This window comes from Anarrhichthys ocellatus, unplaced genomic scaffold, assembly GCF_004355925.1.
Source record: "Anarrhichthys ocellatus isolate YVR2014 unplaced genomic scaffold, GSC_Weel_1.0 scaffold35, whole genome shotgun sequence".
NCBI classification, from domain to species: Eukaryota; Metazoa; Chordata; class Actinopteri; order Perciformes; family Anarhichadidae; genus Anarrhichthys; species Anarrhichthys ocellatus.
The window spans coordinates 1,334,961-1,353,798 of NW_022280065.1; the positions used below are offsets into that span (position 1 = coordinate 1,334,961).

Sequence of the window (18,838 nt, forward strand, 5' to 3'; positions counted from 1 at the left end):
CATACTTTATGAAATGCCCTTGCTGCCATTTAGTGTGTTACAGAGTAAAGAACAGAGCCAAAGTCAAGGCAGTCGGCTGTGTCATAATAAACCTAATTTCTTTATTACTCCTTTAAAATGAACCAGGTTGACGTTAAACTTCACTGACCTGAGATATACGCACACATGTTCTCTTTCATTGTTCAACCTGTTGATTTACCAGGACATTTTAAAGGCCGTGATGCAGTAAATTAGGATTCTGTATGTGGTCTGTTTACTCGGCCACTTTGAACAAGAGGTGCGAGTAACTGCACCAGGAGGACAAATAGGAATGAACCTGATCCTGTCAGCTCTGTAGATGTAGCTGCCCCACTATGGATTAACAATACAAACTTCAATTTAAGTAACAGTACAGCGGTATTATCAGCCACAAACTACTGAGTTTTTTTTCACAAGGGGTCACAATCCAAAAAGGTTGTGAATCTCTGGTTTAGTCTGTAACAATTTGATGTATTTAATGAGCTTACATGTTTTTTATGTGAACTCTTAATCTTAATGAGCTGTCAAATATACATAGTGGATGAAAATTACAATATTTCCCTCTGAAATGAAGCGTAAGTATAAAGCACAGAGCTTTAATAAATGCACTTAGTGGCTTAAAAGGTCGTGAAATAACATGTAAGCCACTTTCTTGCACTATCAAAACACTATAAATCCATATAAGTGTATGGTAATGACACATGAGGGGTTTAATACAATAATATCGCCATACAATATCCCCAATCCCCAGCTTTCCCACACTTTAACTTCCTGCTGGAATGTAATACCCCCCCGTGATTCACACAGGTGAGAGAGCTCGCTGAAAAAATAACTGGGTGGACGTCCCCAGCGGACCTCCTCTGATTGGATACCGGTGACGTTGGGATGGGAGGTGGAAGATTATAAATCCCGGGAAAAAAGTTTGCGTGATCAAATATTATAACGGTTTGAGTCCTCACCGGCAGTCAGCCTTCTCCTGAAATTCGAGTTTGTAGCCTCGTTCCGCTCCTTTTTCCAAGATGAACAGAATCATTCTCCAGCTTCTTGCAGTCGGATTCTGCTTTGCAGTCGGTAAGTAAAATACCCCAAATGAATTAGGACTTATTCATACGCACGTTGTTTTCACTATTTTTTTTCGGGGTGTCACTTTTATAATGACCGCTAAAATAAAATGTTTTTTAAACCGAAAAGCCTTATGTTACAGAGACAACGTTTACATCTTTCCCCAGATCAAATCTACGTTTTCCCGCATGGAGTTTGGTGTGGCTGTGTTTTTATTCCCATTAGAGCGCCACAGTTGTCTGCAGTATTGCTGTTCAGAAATACACTTTTTTTTGTTTTGCAAATTGTAAATAACATGTTAAATCAATATTCTACTTTACATGGAGCTAATTTAGTGTTGTAGACAAGAAAAAAAAAAAAGAAGCTTGTGTTTTTAACACGGATCAGATCCTAGTAAATACATTTTGTTGGACTCTAAACGTGAAGGGTGTGTCCCAAAGTGTGCATTTATTGGGTTTGCGCCGTGTTGAAGGGCTGCAGACCTTTAGGCTGCTGTTTGACTGGGTGTGTTCACTCTGTAGGACCAGCAGGGATGTGTTCACATCATTATAGGGGCAGGAGCACCAAAACAAGACATGGGCACCTTTTGTGACAAATTGACACAAATGTGTTTTTAGTTATGTTCATGTCGTGATATACTTGTTTTCCTGGTTTTATACGTCGTGTTTTAGTTGAACAGATAACACATAGTGCACTTGTTTTTGTGTTTCAGATAAGCTTTCATCACCTATTTGGTTATTACATCCACAACATTTTCTCTCAATGCCATCAGTAACAGCCATCTGTCATCCCAACTGATTTGGGGTAGACATGGGATAGAATTGTTTGAAATAGTTACAAAATAATGTGATAAACTGTTAAAATAGTGAGCTAAAAGTAACTGATAAACTGTTGAATCAATCGGAGCTGAAATGATTGGTCGACTGACATCAATGAACTGCTTTGAACATTGGTTAGGCTCATCATTCCGGTAAGTTGTCAAGCAAAAATATCAAACGGGCTCTGAATTCCGCTTATTGAATGTGGATTTTAAACTGAATATTTGGTTTGAACAAGAAATTTGAGGACACCGTCTTGGTCTCTGGGGAGTTTTTAATGGGAGTTCTTCACTAGTGTCAGACATTTTTTTTAGAAGAAGTAGTTAGTCGGGAACAAGTTGGTTGGTTTCAGCCCTAAAATCAAATGTTATCCTGTTTTATAGGACTAAAGATTCAACAGAACTCACACATGAAACAAAGTAGCTGCTGGGTTTTCCTGTTTTTTTACCCTCTCGGCACATCGCAGGCTTTACTGTTATTACAGGTTGGGGTGAGGCAGCCTGTTTGTGCTACATGGATTTTTTTTTTTTCCTTTTTTCTTTTCCTTCTCCACAAGTTATGAAGACTGAATCATGTCCCAACTTGACAACCAATGCATGAGAAATTCCTCACCTTGTAACAGTTGAGGCTTTGCCCAAGTCTCAAATTCCACTTCTATAGAAGTTCTACGGACTGGGTGCACTATACCGACCATTTGTTCTTGTACTATTGTGTTTTGGGTCTATTGTAGTCAGTTTCTATCCTCTGTATCCTGTGAACTCTGTTGTTTCGGTCTCCTATTTCAAACCACACCTTACCTAGAGGGAACTATCTCATTCTGGCTGCTTTTTTTATACTTTAAGTTGATCATTTTTACCTTTTGGCCTATACAAACCCTACTTAAATAGTTGTTTGTGACGGAAGAGTGATTCACAAATGCAAATAATTACATACCGAGGTTTTCTGTCTCTCTGTGAAAGTGTCCAGGAGGGATAAACATGTGTGCGCGTATGGGTGTCTGTACCCTGGGAAGGTGATATCAGATGGCAGTCTGGTTGGCAGTAACGGCTACTGAGAGGTTTCCCCGAGCACCAGCTGGCAGAATAATAGACAAAAACACTTTGCTACTTTTGAATCCAGATGTCGGTAGCCTAAATTGGTCAGGTTGGGAGGAGAAATCTAGAGAGACTGTTGACCAATTTTTGTATCCCTTTGTGTCCCCTTTTTTTTTTTTTGCATTTTCATTTTTGCAAGTTATTATTTTGTGCTTTATTGAAGACATTTAAATGTTATAATATTCTGTAAAAATGAATTCAAAAGGGTTTGAAAAGTATCTTCCTGCCACAAACGTTTTAATCTGAAAAACTCTCCTCCCATCAGTCTGGTTGGCATTGTGAGCTTTAAGGCTATGTTTACCTAACACTCCAGACCCGCCCACGTGTATTTGCCTATACCTTTTGTGAGGTTGTAGGTGTAAGGATGATTATTATCCCAAGCGGACGCTTTGAAGGCAGTCTTTACATATTTGCCCTCGCATTACTTTTCATAAACTTGTTTACGTAGTCCTCTCACGAGATGCCGGCTCATTGTAGTTTTCCGTGCCCAGTCTCACATTGAGTTTAATTTGAGCTTGGTGGTGTTCTGTTTCTCTTCACAGTTGTTCCCCACGGTGAGCTGAGGCAGTCAGAAATACTGAAAAGCTTTCTTAAACAGAGATTTTGTTGGTGAAGTGGACCTTAAAATGTGTTGGTTTTTTTTTTTTTTCAGCTGGATTGAGTCACTGCTCAGCTGCTTCTGTTGGTCACACATGGAGACACTGTTGTTGAGTTAATGACTAAATGCTGATGCCAGAATAAATACTTGTGTTACCTATAACTAACTATTTTAAGATCTTTTGCAACAATGATGCCCTCAAGTGGAGAAATTGAGGGCTGCCTCTTCCTTAGGCACTAACACAATGCCTAAAACATGATCAACCACATCAGAGCTGTTATTCCTCTGCAGTCACTTATATTTTCTTCTTCTTTAGTATTAGACTAAACTGCAGTTTAGGCTTTTTAAACTCTGCAACTGTTACTTTCATCTCTTCCCCCTCTGTGTTTTGGGTTCCTCAAAATGTTCTTGTGGTGGAACCTGAAGGGTTAATCTGTAGGTTGCATGACAGAGCAGTAGAGGGCAGTGTAAGGCTGACACTGCACATTGAGGGGGTTAAGTAACATGCCACACCCCAGAGTTCCTTGTTATCAAACTGGATGACATTTGCTCAATTTTTTACGCAGAATAACTCTCTGTTAATATTTAAATATTATCATCAAAAGTCACTTCAGTAAACACGGTGCTCTTGCAACTTAACTACTGTCATTAATCGAAATAATGATTCTGAACCATCTCTTGATTGTCAATTTCTTGTTTTCAAATTCTAGTATTATTGTTTATAATCCTTCTGAACAAGTTCACATACACCTAGCATATCTGGTATAAAAAACAGATCAATTTAATCCCTTAGGACCGTATTAAACCAATTGGTGTCAGAACACATTCTGATATTTTTTTATCCTGCATTATAGTCACAGTAATTATTACAAATGCAAAAAACTGTCAATATTACGTAAAGGTAATGAACCTTATCAAAGGAGTTCTGAATAATGTCTGCACTTTGGATTGTTTACATCTTGGTGTTTTCTTTACTTGAATACAATTTTAAATGCAGACCTCTACCTGTAACAACGGTATGTCTACAATGTTGCTTTGCAACTTTAACTTAATTAAAAGGATCTGAATACTCCTGCCGGTTACTGTGACATCTGGTTTAGGACTCCTGATTGAAAGAATGTGAACTTCACTTGTGCACCTGCATCGAGGGCAATGATGTCAATGTGCACAACATGAGTTCCCAGTAATAAGTGGAACAATGTTATGTAGCTCAGCCAGGAAGCCGTCTGCGTCGTGATTTATTAATCCTCAAAATACAGGTTCTGACATGCCAAATCTGCTCAGCCTATTGTGTCTTGTCATCAAATGTCATTAACTGCACTTCACTTTACTTCATATTTCACCCAGAGCCTGCTCTTTAAGGGAAGACGCTGTTGTTGATCTGATGCAATCACGGGGGGGGGGGGGGGGTGAAGACGCTACCGATTATATGTTGAGACACTTCAGTGAACGAAACACTGTGCTGAAATTCAGCATTGTTAAGGTGTACTGTTCCCTCGTGAATTCACCCCCGGGCTGCCCCAGTCTCTGCAATGCAGACCGACCTGTCTGACTGAGCCATAAACACCAGGGTGCTGAAGTGTTTGCGTGTTGTGGCAACAACAATATCACATGATATTTACCTTTTATTTACCAAATAAATTGTGTGCTGATATTATACCATATTGCTTAGTAAGGGTGTAAAAGCATGCGAGTCAGATATATAATTTTTTTTTAGAGGTATTGGACATTTAGTGTCTCCCAGATGAAGAAATCAGTATCTATCATAAACTGAATATATTTTACGTGTGTGTTTAGAATATACAGTAGTCGGAGGCGGAGCAATAGGAGTGTACATGTAATGAGGATTAACAAAGGTAAGTCGGCTCTACTTGAATTTGGGTGTGACCGAAACCGAGGGGACAGGGTGCGGGGCTGTTTGAGTACGAAGGTGTGGCTGTGTTGTTGTTGTTGTTGTTGTTGTTGTTGGTTCTTTCTTCTTCTGAAGTAAAGAACAGGGATGATCACATACAAATTGCCATTGAAATCAGGCTGATCCATGGGATCATCATACAGGTTCCTATGAATACATCTCTGACACATTGTTTTTGTTTAAAACATTTCTCTATTCATAACCCTCCCGTTTGTGGAGGAGTTTAAGTGAGTCATTTTATATATATTTTTTAAACATGTTCACGCTGAAAAAGTGACAAAGTAAAATCAAAGATATCAACCCTTGTGATTTATTTTTTTTTGAGTGTGACGTAATGGTGAATGATGATTAGTCAGCTCAGCCACCATCTCAGTCATACAGCAGTCACTTTATCTCTCTCTGTATCATATACTCCAGTTGAATATGTAATCATCCATCCCTCTACTTGAGTCATTGCGTTGCATGTTAGTTGTTGTAAATGTCAACATGTGAGATTAATCATGTTGAAGCACCGTATCAAAACAAGCAATCTTATCAGTTAGTCCTGCATGATGAAGAGTACGCCTTTTTAAAACAAATTCCAGTAAGCCAATCCATAACTATCATTGAAGTTCAAATGATAAGTTGTTTGACAGAAAATTTGGCAAGAATTTTAATAATCCCTTAACGATTGAGTCATGTTTAACATCTGCTGCATCCGGCTTTTTTATTATAGTACATTGTAAACAACAAAACAAAATAAGGCTGTTGATTAGGGATGGGTGATTTTCGCCCAAATCTTCTAACCCGATATACATGTAGGTCATTTCTATGCTATACAGCACAATATAAAATGTTTTCTACTATTCAATAGTCTAAATGAAATAACCACATGGCTGTGTTACATTGGCCACTTGTGGCTGCATAACACCTGCTTTAAAGGAATTTATTTTTTGTAGTAGTAAAGATTTAAGATTCAAAGCTTTATCACTTTGCTAAATATTGAATCAAAGAGTGATTTTCTAAGATTGCCTTTCCTATTATTATCAAAAATGATGACAATAACAACGTGTGTAGCAGAATTTATTTCCTGCTATTAAATACAACATTACGGTCTTATTTTTAGTTACTCTGCTTAAAGGTGAAATATACGGGATTGAGAGCTTTACTATAGCAGCAAACAACGATTTGCTGAAGACGTAGCAGAGAAATGTCTACCTGAGCAGAAAATGAAGTCTGTCTCCCTCAGTGTGTGCTGTAATTAATGCAAGCTTTGTTGACATAGCCGGTGCATGGGAGCGTGCCTCACTGGCTGGCTCACAGCAGCTGCACAGCACTGCTCTCATACGGCGGTTACAGCTGATTACACAGTCCCAGAAGCATAGTGCCCACCTTCCAGTTCCCCCACAGGTTAACACTGTTGGCTCTGTCAGCACTTTTACTGTAGCTTGGACCGTTAGCACCGTTGGCTGTGAGTCGCCGAGGTGAGAGGCAATCAAAATGCTCCCAATCTAGATATAGCGTCTATGTGGAGGCACTGGTTCAAATTCACAAAATTGAGCTTTACAATTTACTTGTGACTTTTACTGTAGTGTGCAGATTCCCTTTTTTGTAATCATCACAATGGCCAACTGCCCCTTCCCCACTCCCCATCCCCTTACTTTTGGCACCCTTGCTTGGCCCACACCCATCTTCGAGCTCTGCCTTTTCGTTTTGATCTCAACTACACACCTGTAAAAATTCGGGATTTCATCTTTCCCGGTTGTGGCGATATTGCAGGCAGACAGACCGACACCCACCCACCCAAAACTGCTTCTGTGGTAGTTGCCGCTACAGTAGATGTCTCCAGCACCACATTTTGCCATAATGACACACGGATTCACAAGGTCAAAACAATACCAGCGTTGCTGTCACGGGGGGTGATCAGAGGGGCTTTACAAACCTAAACTAACTAATCTAAATAACATAATGTTGATCAAACACAAAATATAAAAGAGAACTTTCCAGACACTTCTTTCTTTGCATAATGACTTTGGTGCGTACTTTCCACAAAGACTGCATTCATGCAACGCCGATGTTGAACTGGAGTGACCGGTTTCTAACAAACCTTCTCCTTGGTTCATTCTGATTGTTGTGTTTCTCCCCTCCCAGTGATGGGTCGCACAGTTTCACAATGGCCTCTCGTCTTTCAGGCTTAGTGCGTCACCGTGAAAGCTTTGAGTTGGTTTACTTCAATCTATAAAATAAAACAAAAACGGAACAGTTTTTTACATACAGATTACCATTTCCAGTTTTCCTTTGAACACAATTAAGCCGCTCTGCCAGTTAATTGTGTTACATTTATTTCGTTTGGAGCGTGTCCAGGACAATGTTCAATCTGTTCATTCTAATAGACGGTTTGTTGTCAACTAATTGTATTACTTAATCAGAATTATTTTTTTTACCTCAGCTGGCTTGAGGCTAATGTTCTCAGAACTGGATTCTGCGTTTCCCCTGATGTTCAACTTAATGGCGTCTCTTTGTTTGACCCAGCATTCCTGGTAAAAGACAACAGAGCGGCCCCAATTCTTTTTGACCAGATTTTTAGTGCGAAGTGTGGTTACATTATATTTGATTCTTCATTTATTTATTTACATTTTGTGTGTGCTGTTGATCCAAGAACAAAACAAGGTGTGAACAGTGGTGAGACAGTTCCAGGAAGATCTAAGATCTTTTTAGTTTAAGTAACTTGAACCGTCTTTCCAAAACCGCAGTTTCATTTGTTAGTTGTTATTGTTTGTTTTGCCTTGAGTCACAATATATACGATTACATCTACCTACAGTTAAGCTGATGATACAAGCAGACGACGTACTTGGACTATAATTCATTAGTCCACATCTATTATGTTACACTTGAATCACTTGTTGTTTGCCCAGATGGAAAAGTACATTGATTTCTTGTAGTTGCAAAAAAATAAGGCTATACTCAATAAACTCAATTAAGTTAAGCGCTTCAGGCAAAGTGTACAAGCGTTTGAATCTGGTGCTACCAAATGCTGGTATGACCTCGACCGTAAAAACCTGTGCTACAGGTCAAAGGTCACCCATTTGTCTTCGTCCATGATCACTGGCTTTGTGTCATTATCTCATACTCAACCATGCGAGAACTTTTTTTACTGGCCAAACTGCATCATCTGAGTGGTTGGTAAACACTGAAACAGTCTCAGCAATTTGTTTCAGACAAACATGATGTTGACTGGAGCTTGTTACAAACCTAATCATGCTAATCCTACATTTCTTTTTCTTTCCTTCTTGCCTCCATCTCTCTCTCCCCCCACCCTCCAACTATCTGTGGATATCAGTTCAAGGTCTGCAGTGCTACAAATGCTCCGTTGGCGTAGGGGCCCTGTGCTTTACGTCTAAAACAACATGTGGAAGCGGAGAAGTTTGCTACAGTGGTGTCGGGGAAGCAGCAGGTAAGGAAGGAGCTCAGGAATTTTAAATCTCACCAGACAAAGGTGGGTTATTGGCAGCACTTGCATGAAAATGCATTCTCGGAATGCCTTCTCGGAATACATATGTAACTGCACTAATGCCTAAGGGGGAATAATGTGGCAACTAATTAACAAGTGAATTTATGACCAGTGAGCTGCCAATCAATCTGAGTCATCAGTTACACATTCAACATTAGGTGTTGTCTTTTAAAGGTGTGTGAAAACTAGTTAACAAGTTGGCAAAGAAGCTGAAATAGTTGGTTTCAAATTAGTTTGATTTCCGCTTCAGAGTTTAAAACAGGGCTGCAAAATCTTAAAAAAATGAATTCTTACGTTTTACCATTTAGCAAGCTGCATGATGTGTCAGCAGTTCACGTGACACAGAATTACCTACTGTATACTGTACTGTCTTCTCTTTTTTTACTTCGATGAAAAAAGTAGTCTGCCGATATTCTACATTAAAACCAAAACAATGAGTTGATCCTGATGTAGTTTGTCCACATGAAGACACACATTGTAGTTTATTTAGGTCAACCCTGCTGCTGTAAATACTCACTACAGCGGCAAATGTGTAGCTGAAAATAATCCACAACAAATGCACAATGTAAACTAGTGTTTTATGAAATGACTAAACCTTTTTTTTTTTTTTTTTTTTTGAAATTTAGCTATTTATTTGTCTGTTTTAAAAATGTATGTCTTTATTAGCAACGTGGGATTTTTTGACTGAAAGAAAAAGCACTAGCATAGCGAAGTTCCATTGTTTTTCTGTGATTGGTTTAAAAAAAGGTTTATATGTCTTTTTTTTTTATTGAAGTTAAAACCCAAAGTTACTAGCCAACAACACGCAGCGCTACCTCTCACTGTGCAACCATTTCATGTAGACACAATGAACAATAGACGGTGATGGAATGTGTTTGCTCTCACTTTTCAGGCTTCGTGACAATCAAGAAGAAGGGCTGTATCAAAGTGGCCCAGTGCAACAAGACCGAGGAAGTGAACTTCCCCTCCGACAGCAACACCACCCTCTACACCATGACCAAGACATGCTGCAGCACCGACCTGTGCAACGCTGCGCCCGGTCTGCCCGGGACGTCCAGGCTGAGCCTGACCCTCGCCACCATCACTGCTCTGTTCATGGCCAACATCCTGGTTTGACAGAAAACACAGCGGATGGCGCAACGTACACGCACTCACACACAAACACATACAACACACTACATATTGCACTACAAGGATTAAATTATCTCCTCAGACATGCATTTCTTTTCTCCAAATGGGTCTTGTGTTAACTGTTCTTGAGGTGTATTGTACTTCACCCACATGTTAATATTGGTTCAAATGAAATTCCCCCTTTTTGTTTTTGTGTTGTTGGATTAATCGGTATGTTGTCCTAGCATGTACATTGAGAGTTGACAGTTTAAAGTAGCCTACAATTAACTTGAATGAGTAGTAAAATGTTTAGATAAGTGTCGGGCATTTCACTGTGACTAAATTGGTTTTGTAGGTTACGTAGCGCCATTGCAATTTAAAGGAATAAGCCAACATTTTGGGAAATGTGCTTATTTGGTCTTTTTTTTTTTGCCAAGAGTTGTATTAGAAGATTGATACTCTCATTTCTGTCTGTTTAACATGATGCTATAGCCAGCAGCCAATGGGTTAACGGCTAGCATGGTGCAGTCAGAAGTATATAAAAACAAAAAATGCCTGTAGCACCACTAAAGCTCAATAATTAACATGTTTCATCTCGAGTGTAAAAACAACAAGAAAGTCATAACTAGTGAGCTTTAAAGGTGGTAAGGTTTTTCTACTGACTGTAGCGCCATGTTTATTCTACACAAGTGGTGTCGTTCTTCTCATCTAACACTACGCAAGAAGAGGAAACATCTCTCACAAAATGTCAAACTATTCCATTTAATGTATTGCCTTTGACCCACTGTATAGTGATTTTAGAGTCATGATATAATCTATAGATCTCAACACTCCCATGAACATTTCTATTTCTATTCATTACACTTGTTGACATTTGTTGGCTTTATTAATGTGTAGCTAAAATAATGTAAATTGTCTTGTGTCTGTGAACACACTTCTTCTCGCTGGTTTCATTTCGACACAAATGGCTCCACGTTCTGTGTTTTAATCACTTTTATTTTTGATGTTCGTGTCAAATCCACACTGCACGTTACTCAGACTGTGGGATAAAAGCTTCTGTTCATCTTGCTAGTTTTGAATGTGTATATATGGGGAGAACGTGATGTAACTCATGTTTGCAGATATTGGAAACTGAAATTGCAGCAATTTGAAATGTGTCAGGGCTGATCTTTAGATATCCTCTATCTAACACTAATCATTAAAGAGAAATTCCTGAAATTGACGCTTTTGGCATTATTGTCCAAAAAAAGTAACTTGTCTGAATGTTTTTGGAAAATTTGTTGTGAAGACAATTTGAAGAATGCAATAAATATCCATTCTGGGAAAAAAAAAAAAAAAAAGAACTTCCCTTGTGTGTAGTTTGTACCAGAGTGATCTGCTTTCTTCTCTCTAAATGTCTCTCGTCTCGTTGCCATCAAACAGGACCGACTGGTTCTTCGGGTTTGGGTACCTAACAGCGAAGATGGTGCTGCTGCTGGTATGACGGCACTCGTCTGTCCTGATTTCAGGTTTAGGCACACAAGAGACATTTTTGGTGTATGAGGAAATCTGCAGTTCAAGCAAAAACTGCATGGAAATAAAGAGCTTTTCAGTCATAAATTGTCTGTAAATAACCAAAGTACGATGTTTGTATAAATGGCCTTTCAAATGAAGTATTCCCTCAGTCAAGTTTAGTCTGGCCTTCGTGATCTGGAGGTTTTAATGATTTAAAAGTTAGACTCTCCAAAGAAGACTGCTTTAAGTATGAACAAACATCTGCAATTTCATAAAACAAACTGAGTAGTTTTCATATTTTCTCTTCAGTAGATGGACACCATACAGTAAACCTGTTTTCCTACTTCACTCTAACCCCTTGCAACAACTATATGCCCTAGCGCTGAAGCAATTGATCGCTTAATAATCAGAAACTAATTTCAGTCATTTTTCAAGCTAAAAACACTCGATATTCTCTGGTTTCAGCATAACAAAGGGAAGGATTTGATGCTCTGCTGTGTATGTGATAGTAAACTGAAGGGTTTTTGCACTGTTCCAGTAAAACAATATGAATATATTTTCCCTATTTTCAGACATTAATCAAGAAATCGCAACAACAAAAAAAATCCCGATGACGTCTAGCTTGAAGCTTGTGGTGCAATCTATGGTTACTGACTGACTCTTTAACTTGAACAACCAGCTCAGGCAGTATGTACAGCTCATGGTATTCAGTTAGATCACTGCTTCAATCATGTGGCATATTCCTTTACTCTTACTGATTCTTCCCTCGAGGGAAGATGAAGACAAAGGACTTGGGAAAACCCCTCTCTTGTCCCCTCCCTTCACCTGTCTGTGACTGTATAAATATCTGGCCTGACCAAACACTTTCACTAGACTTTTTTCTCCCACAAACAGCATCTGATCACCTGACTGGAAGGCTTTCTTTTTGACTTTGAGCAGAAACCATAAGGACCAACACCAACGCATCAAGATGGCAAAGATCGTAATTGCGATTATTGCAATTGTTGCATCTTTCATGATGGGTAAGTCATTTTTTACTAATTTTCTCTCTATTGTTTTATCACTAAACTGCATCCTAGTTAATTAAAGACCATACAACAGGTGAAATCAGCTTATTATGCACAATTGAGATTCATTTAGTTTGCCAAAACCAGTTAATTAGTAATTTGCTCAGGTGAAAACGGTGGCTCCATTTCATTCACGTTCTTCTTTTACAAATGGATCCTCAAATGACTTACTGATGTAACGAACTGATGATGCTTCTCCAATGTGCTCACCTCTGGTGGTATCAAGCCACACACATAGTTTCAGATTTATGTGTTAAGATTTTGAATCAAATTTAGTTTGTGCTTCTGAAAACAATGATGAAATTACAAACTAAACATTAATGTTTCCTCCAAGAAACAATTACTCATAAATTAATCACAAACTTCAGCAGTTTTAAAAAAGACTATCTTCCGAAGTTATATTAAAAGCATACCATTACCGTCCATTGAAGTGGGGCGACGGTGAGCCATCTTGGACGCAAGGGAAACCACATCTTTCTGATACTATTTACACTAAAGAAAAATGAGACAATATGTTTTCTTTTGGTGAACTGAACCTTATTAAATAAAATCATAGCTCTTTTATTGTTTTTCCCTCCAAATTAGCTAAAAACCTTCTGTAACCGTGAAAGTGCACCACTGATTAGTATCCGTCACACCTGATATTGTCCTTGATGATGGAGATTCAAATCAGTATCGTTGAAATCGCCATGATGGATTCCTGGAATGTCAGAGTTTGATTGTTTATTTGTCTTGGGGAGCGGTTTGACGACTTCTGCTTGTGCCACAGTGCAGGGTGTGGTGGCCCACAAATTCCCCAAAACATTGCTGGCTATGCTAATATACATCACTGCCTGTAGTCCAAAAGTTTGGTGAAAAAAAAAAAAAATGAACACATCTTTTTAAAAGCAATTACTGTCATAATAGTTAAACATATGGGTTTACGTTTATTAGCTTCACTGAACCTGTTTGACCTCATTTTTGATTACCACTGTGGATATTACACTTACTCAACATCATGTGTTTTTTTTTAACTATTGTGCTATTATTTGTGTGTTTCAGCGGAGTCCCTGATCTGCAGGAAATGCACCTACGGTCTGGGGACCTTCTGCCCATCCAGCTCTGATGAGACCTGCCCCACCAGCAACTACGTCTGCTTTAATGGGACAATAAGTGAGTCACCTTCTAATTCCTAAAAGCTCCCACCGTTTCTCTTCAATCTATACATAACACAGGAATGGTTTAATTAAAATCACTCACAAGTACTGTGTTGACCAGATACACATAAATCAACACGCACACACCAGTGTTCCCAGCTGCCAAACCAGTAGGCAATCCCATCTGACTAGATATTCATGTTTTCTCTTAATACTGATTCAATGAAGTGATTCCGATGTTTTGTTAATATTGTATATAAAATATTGTATAGAAGCTCTTTTACATAACTAAAGTACTCCTTAACAAGTGCTACATGCTGTAAGTAGTGATGTGCACTTTAAGTTTCATTGTCAGGCAATAAAACATGTATTTCACGTTTTGGAGGTTTTGGTTTCGGGTCACTTGAATAAGGATGGAACAAATGACCTTGTCATGTTGAATGTAAATAAAGAAAGTGTATTTAAAAGGTACACATATAAGTAATTAAAGCAGCTTAGTTAAATGTGGTGCAGTAAACTATACTATATTACTATTACTGTACTATATTTCCATTTGGTGGAGTAAAAAGTAATGCAGTAACAAAATATACTCGGCACCAGTACATTAAAACTGTATTTGATTAAATGAACCATCTCCATCTCTGTAACTCTTATTCATCCAACACAACCATTTCTCCTCAGGTTTCTCAGGATTTTCCTCTTTGGGCATCAAAAGCCAGGGGTGTCGTTTCCCTACTGGCTGCAACTCTACCGTCACCAGCACCCTGCTTGGTCTCAGATACACAAGCACAATCAGCTGTTGCTCAACAGACAGATGCGCCAACGCCGCCCCATCCACCAAGATGACCCTCACTGCCGTTATTGGTGTAGCCGCCTTGGCCTCCATGTGGTCTACCATTATGTAATATGCCTAATGCCAGACCACTAAAAACAGCTGTAGCCAGCTGCTCCTGAAGTCCATTTGTACTATCATAAATTATCCAGGAGAGGTCTACAAGACCGAAAGCACAGAAATAAACTCTCTGGATCACATGAGTTTATAAGTATGATTCTCTATATGCTCTTGTGCTGTGACACTCTTCAGTTTTCATAACTCAGGTCTTGTCATGTAAGGGGTTAATTTTTAATAATGATAAGTCCAAAGCTGCGGTCCACACTCGTGGAAGTTGATCAATGGAATGTTTCAGGGAAACATTGAGTTCATAAATCTTACAGGCTGGTTGGTTTGCTTTGGTTTTTAAAAATCTTTTTGTATTTACCCTTATGAACTACTTTGTGTCTTACTTTACACATTGATGTGAAAATAAAGAAAATCTTGGAAAATGATTTGTTGCCTCAGCTTGCAGTTATTTTAACATCTATTCGTTCGTTAGCTCTAGAGAGGCGAAGTCCAGCCCCCTCCGGTGTCCCTATGGGACTGTAGTTGGTAAAAAATATCTTTGATCCTGTTTGAATTTTGACATGAATTACACATATATTTGTCAATTTAAAAAAAGAAATTGATGGATTTAATCTTAAACTTGTGTTAACCACAGACCTGATTCAGGCATCTAACCAAATCCCCATTCAAAAAACCCATCGACTTCAAGATGAGGGGACCGGAAGTGCAAAAATTCTGACTAATTTCCGGGTTATAGGACTCAATCCTCCACCACTAACAGTTCAATATAGTTCGAAAATGAATAGACAGTATGCATGCACTGCACGGGGGTAGAAAACATGTTACCACAATGCTATGGTAGCATATTTATGGATATTTTCAGTATTTAGAAATGAAGCAATTTGCTGAACATCAGTCAAAACAGTGTCTAATGGCTACATTTGTAGGCTGCACTCGCCCAAAGTTTACACCACGTGCCTGTCTTAGCCTGTCAGCTGTGGATACAAGGAACTCAAGTAAAACAAATGGCAGCTAGAAGCAACGACAATGCTAACCAAGCACTATGGGTACCCCTCCCCCACGCAAAGTTAGCATAAATAAGTAGCCAAAGTAATGGGTAAATGGTTGAAATATATATGTATATTAATATCTGTTAGTATTAATACAAACCTAAACATTGATGATTAAATTGTATGAAAACAATATTGTGACGATATAATCTTTCGTACAATTTAGGTATTGAAATGTCCAGTTGAAAATCCGTTCAAGTGACGGGTGGTGCCGATGAGGAGTACTTGAGCTCATCGGGGTTCGTCAGGCAAGAAGGGTTGGAACCACTCTTCTAATCTGGAGGACTGTACTGTACATAATCTCTGTTACTGGAATGTGTCACCTCTTACAAACTTTCTTATCACTACTGTCGATGCATATTACTGATATAACCCCCCCTCCCATGTATAAAGATCTTGACTGTGAGTCATCGTTTACACAAAACTAAATCCCACAGCTTCTGAAACGGCAAGATCTTAAGATTTAGAGATCGACCAACACTCCTCGGTGGTATTTTTACCTGTAGGAACATCACGATGAACACTTTTCTGTGGAGCTGTGCAGCACTGTTGTCTCTGTTTGTAGCAGGTAGGAGTTTCATCTTTAATGTATTTAGTAGATGGAAAACAGTGTATGGGGTCTAGAATAACATTTTGAGGTGCTGTTAAGAAATAGTCTCAAAGCCTGTGGTTGTTGTTTACCTCTTGTGAACCTGTGACAAAACTGCATGAAAAATTCACAAAAAAAGATTGTGTAACTTCAACTGTCTAACTGTATTTATACTTTCTTAATACTGCAAATCTTTCCCAAACATTCACAAACTAGAATTTCTGACGCAGACTTTAAGATTATTTCTGAACTTTAAAATCATTTCACAAACTCAAAATCGTATTGACCGTCATTCAAGGTCAGTAGGCTTGTGGTGTTATTTGAGGTTAACTTTTAACGCAGTGCAGGATATATGACTTTGAAGCAAGTTGTAAGAAATACCTGACCTACGAAAATCACAACGGCTCTGCATTTAAAGGGTCAGTTCACTCAAATTACAAAAACAAATACATATTTTATGACATGCTTCTTGCAAAATGGAAATAGTTTTTTTGTCTTCTTTGCCTGGATTTTTACATAACTCCCATATTTCTGCCAGTAACCAGAAACAAACACTGCTGTTTCATTTTTGCAGGATTTGATAAAACCATAGGACAAAACACACTGTTAGCAGTTTTCATGGTGCGACTGCAAGGACAAGCTGCTGCCAAATGAAATGCTTCCAGCACCACAAATACAATTTCATTCACCTGTAATGGTTACGGTTGGAGGCAGAAATCTCACATATCTCAAAACTTACTTCAAAGTCACACGCAAGTATCCTGGATTGAATTACACTTAAGATAACACAAGTGTTCACCTTGAGAGGTTGTGAATCCAACTCATGTGTACTTTGTGATCACAGCAGGGGCTTGCCTGATAAAGGTGTAACTGAATGGAGTCAGATATTTGTGGCTATTGATTTAACTTTGTTTGTGTCCACAGTTGAGCCCCTCTCCTGTTACACCTGTGATGTGAGAATCCTCGGCTCCTGCCTCCGTGAGGCTCCTGTAAATTGCACCACAACTCAGGACAGATGCTACATCGCAGTTGCCAGTAAGATAAACCGCTGAATGACTCATTAATCATTTTTACACGATTACAAAAATGCAGAGCTTTACTCAGTAATAACCCATCCTCCCCTGATAAAAATCAGAGGTTCCTCCACAACCACAGCTACATAAAAACAGGGAACAAAAATGCTTTGAAACGTTCTCTGAACTGGCCTTCTGGGATTCATAAGTGAACAAAGGTGTTTTATCTGTAACACATCCACAGGCATGCCTTGGCAAGAGGTTGGTAAGCCTCACGGAATTTAAATTATTTTGGTTTTCAGTGATGGTTTGAATTTGCCAACATGCTTTGAATACTCCGTCAGATGCTTTTGTACTCTAAATGTAATTTATCAAATTTAAAAATATGAGTATTGACAAGACTTGAAAAATCTAGTCCAAACATGTGATTTCGTTGAATTATTTATTATAATTTTAAATTTATTTTATAAATATTGGGGTCACAAAGCCAAATTCCCAACCCTAAAGACTATTTTAGACTATACCTGACATTTGGTTTTTGATTATTTCAATTTTTCCCCCTTTAATCATTAATCCAACGGTTCCAGTATGTATTCTGTTAATTTATTCCTCCTAAATGTTGTCCCATAGCCCTCTACCCATTCTGGTCGAAAAACTGGTCGTTTATCAGATTTGAAAATTCCTTTCATACAGACAAATTCACATAATTTAAGCATTTGCCATGAGCTATTTCAGATGTGAAAACAACTTTACATATTATATCACATGTACAAATCAAGACGAAAGGCATAATAGGGTAATAGTAATAACATACACAATTAAAGGCGTAGAGGCGTAAATAGAGATATATTGATTGATCCAAATATCCAAAAAATGGAAAAGTTTCCAGCAGGAATCATCCAACATACGTTTTTGTGGCCAATTGTGGTTTTTGAACGTGAAATATTGTGTCTCATATGTGAATAACTGCATTTTATGCATGGAAATAATATATTTACTTACATTGTAATGTATGTAAGAAAAAACTAATAAATAAGTAAAGATATTTGTTTTTTTTAATCAGCTCCAGAAGAATCATGTCTGAGTATCTCATCCCTGCTTCCTGCAGAGTTTAGTGCCGACCTGTTGGATATCCATGAAGGAGGCTGTGTAGAAAGATCCGGCTGTGAAAACAGTAATGGAACCATCCTGACTGTTAACTACACCATCACCAGGACCTGCTGCTGCAACAGCCTGTGTAACGGAGCCGCCTCCATCCAACTGCCCCTCACTGCAGCTCTGGGTGCTGCTCTGGTGGCAGTTTGGAGCCAGTGGGGCCTTTAAAGAAGAGTTCAGGAGGAAGAGAACAGGTTGCTGCACATTTTCATTTAAAAAAATCCTCACATTTGAGTTCTTTAATTTCTTGAATGTGCTTTAAATGTGTGTTGTCCCCATGATATATAATAGAGGGATACTGGCTGCATGATTTGTCTGCATTTACAAGCAA

The 18,838-nt window shown here is 38.6% G+C and overlaps 2 protein-coding genes across 2 annotated transcripts; both read left to right on the top strand.

Annotated features, from left to right (window-relative positions):
- The first annotated feature begins 942 nt into the window (after nucleotides 1-942).
- Nucleotides 943-11,322, top strand: LOC116393927 (sperm acrosome membrane-associated protein 4-like). The gene is made up of 3 exons (XM_031866655.1): nucleotides 943-1,089; nucleotides 8,823-8,936; nucleotides 9,886-11,322. The coding sequence occupies exons 1-3, from the start codon at nucleotides 1,038-1,040 to the stop codon at nucleotides 10,107-10,109; spliced, it is 390 nt and encodes a 129-aa protein (XP_031722515.1). The 5' UTR covers nucleotides 943-1,037; the 3' UTR covers nucleotides 10,110-11,322.
- Nucleotides 11,323-11,835: 513 nt separating this feature from the next.
- On the top strand, nucleotides 11,836-15,126 carry LOC116393928 (alpha-elapitoxin-As2a-like). The gene is made up of 3 exons (XM_031866656.1): nucleotides 11,836-12,619; nucleotides 13,706-13,816; nucleotides 14,482-15,126. Exons 1-3 carry the CDS (start codon nucleotides 12,568-12,570, stop codon nucleotides 14,703-14,705), a joined length of 387 nt encoding a protein of 128 aa, XP_031722516.1. The 5' UTR covers nucleotides 11,836-12,567; the 3' UTR covers nucleotides 14,706-15,126.
- The last annotated feature ends 3,712 nt before the right edge of the window (nucleotides 15,127-18,838 follow it).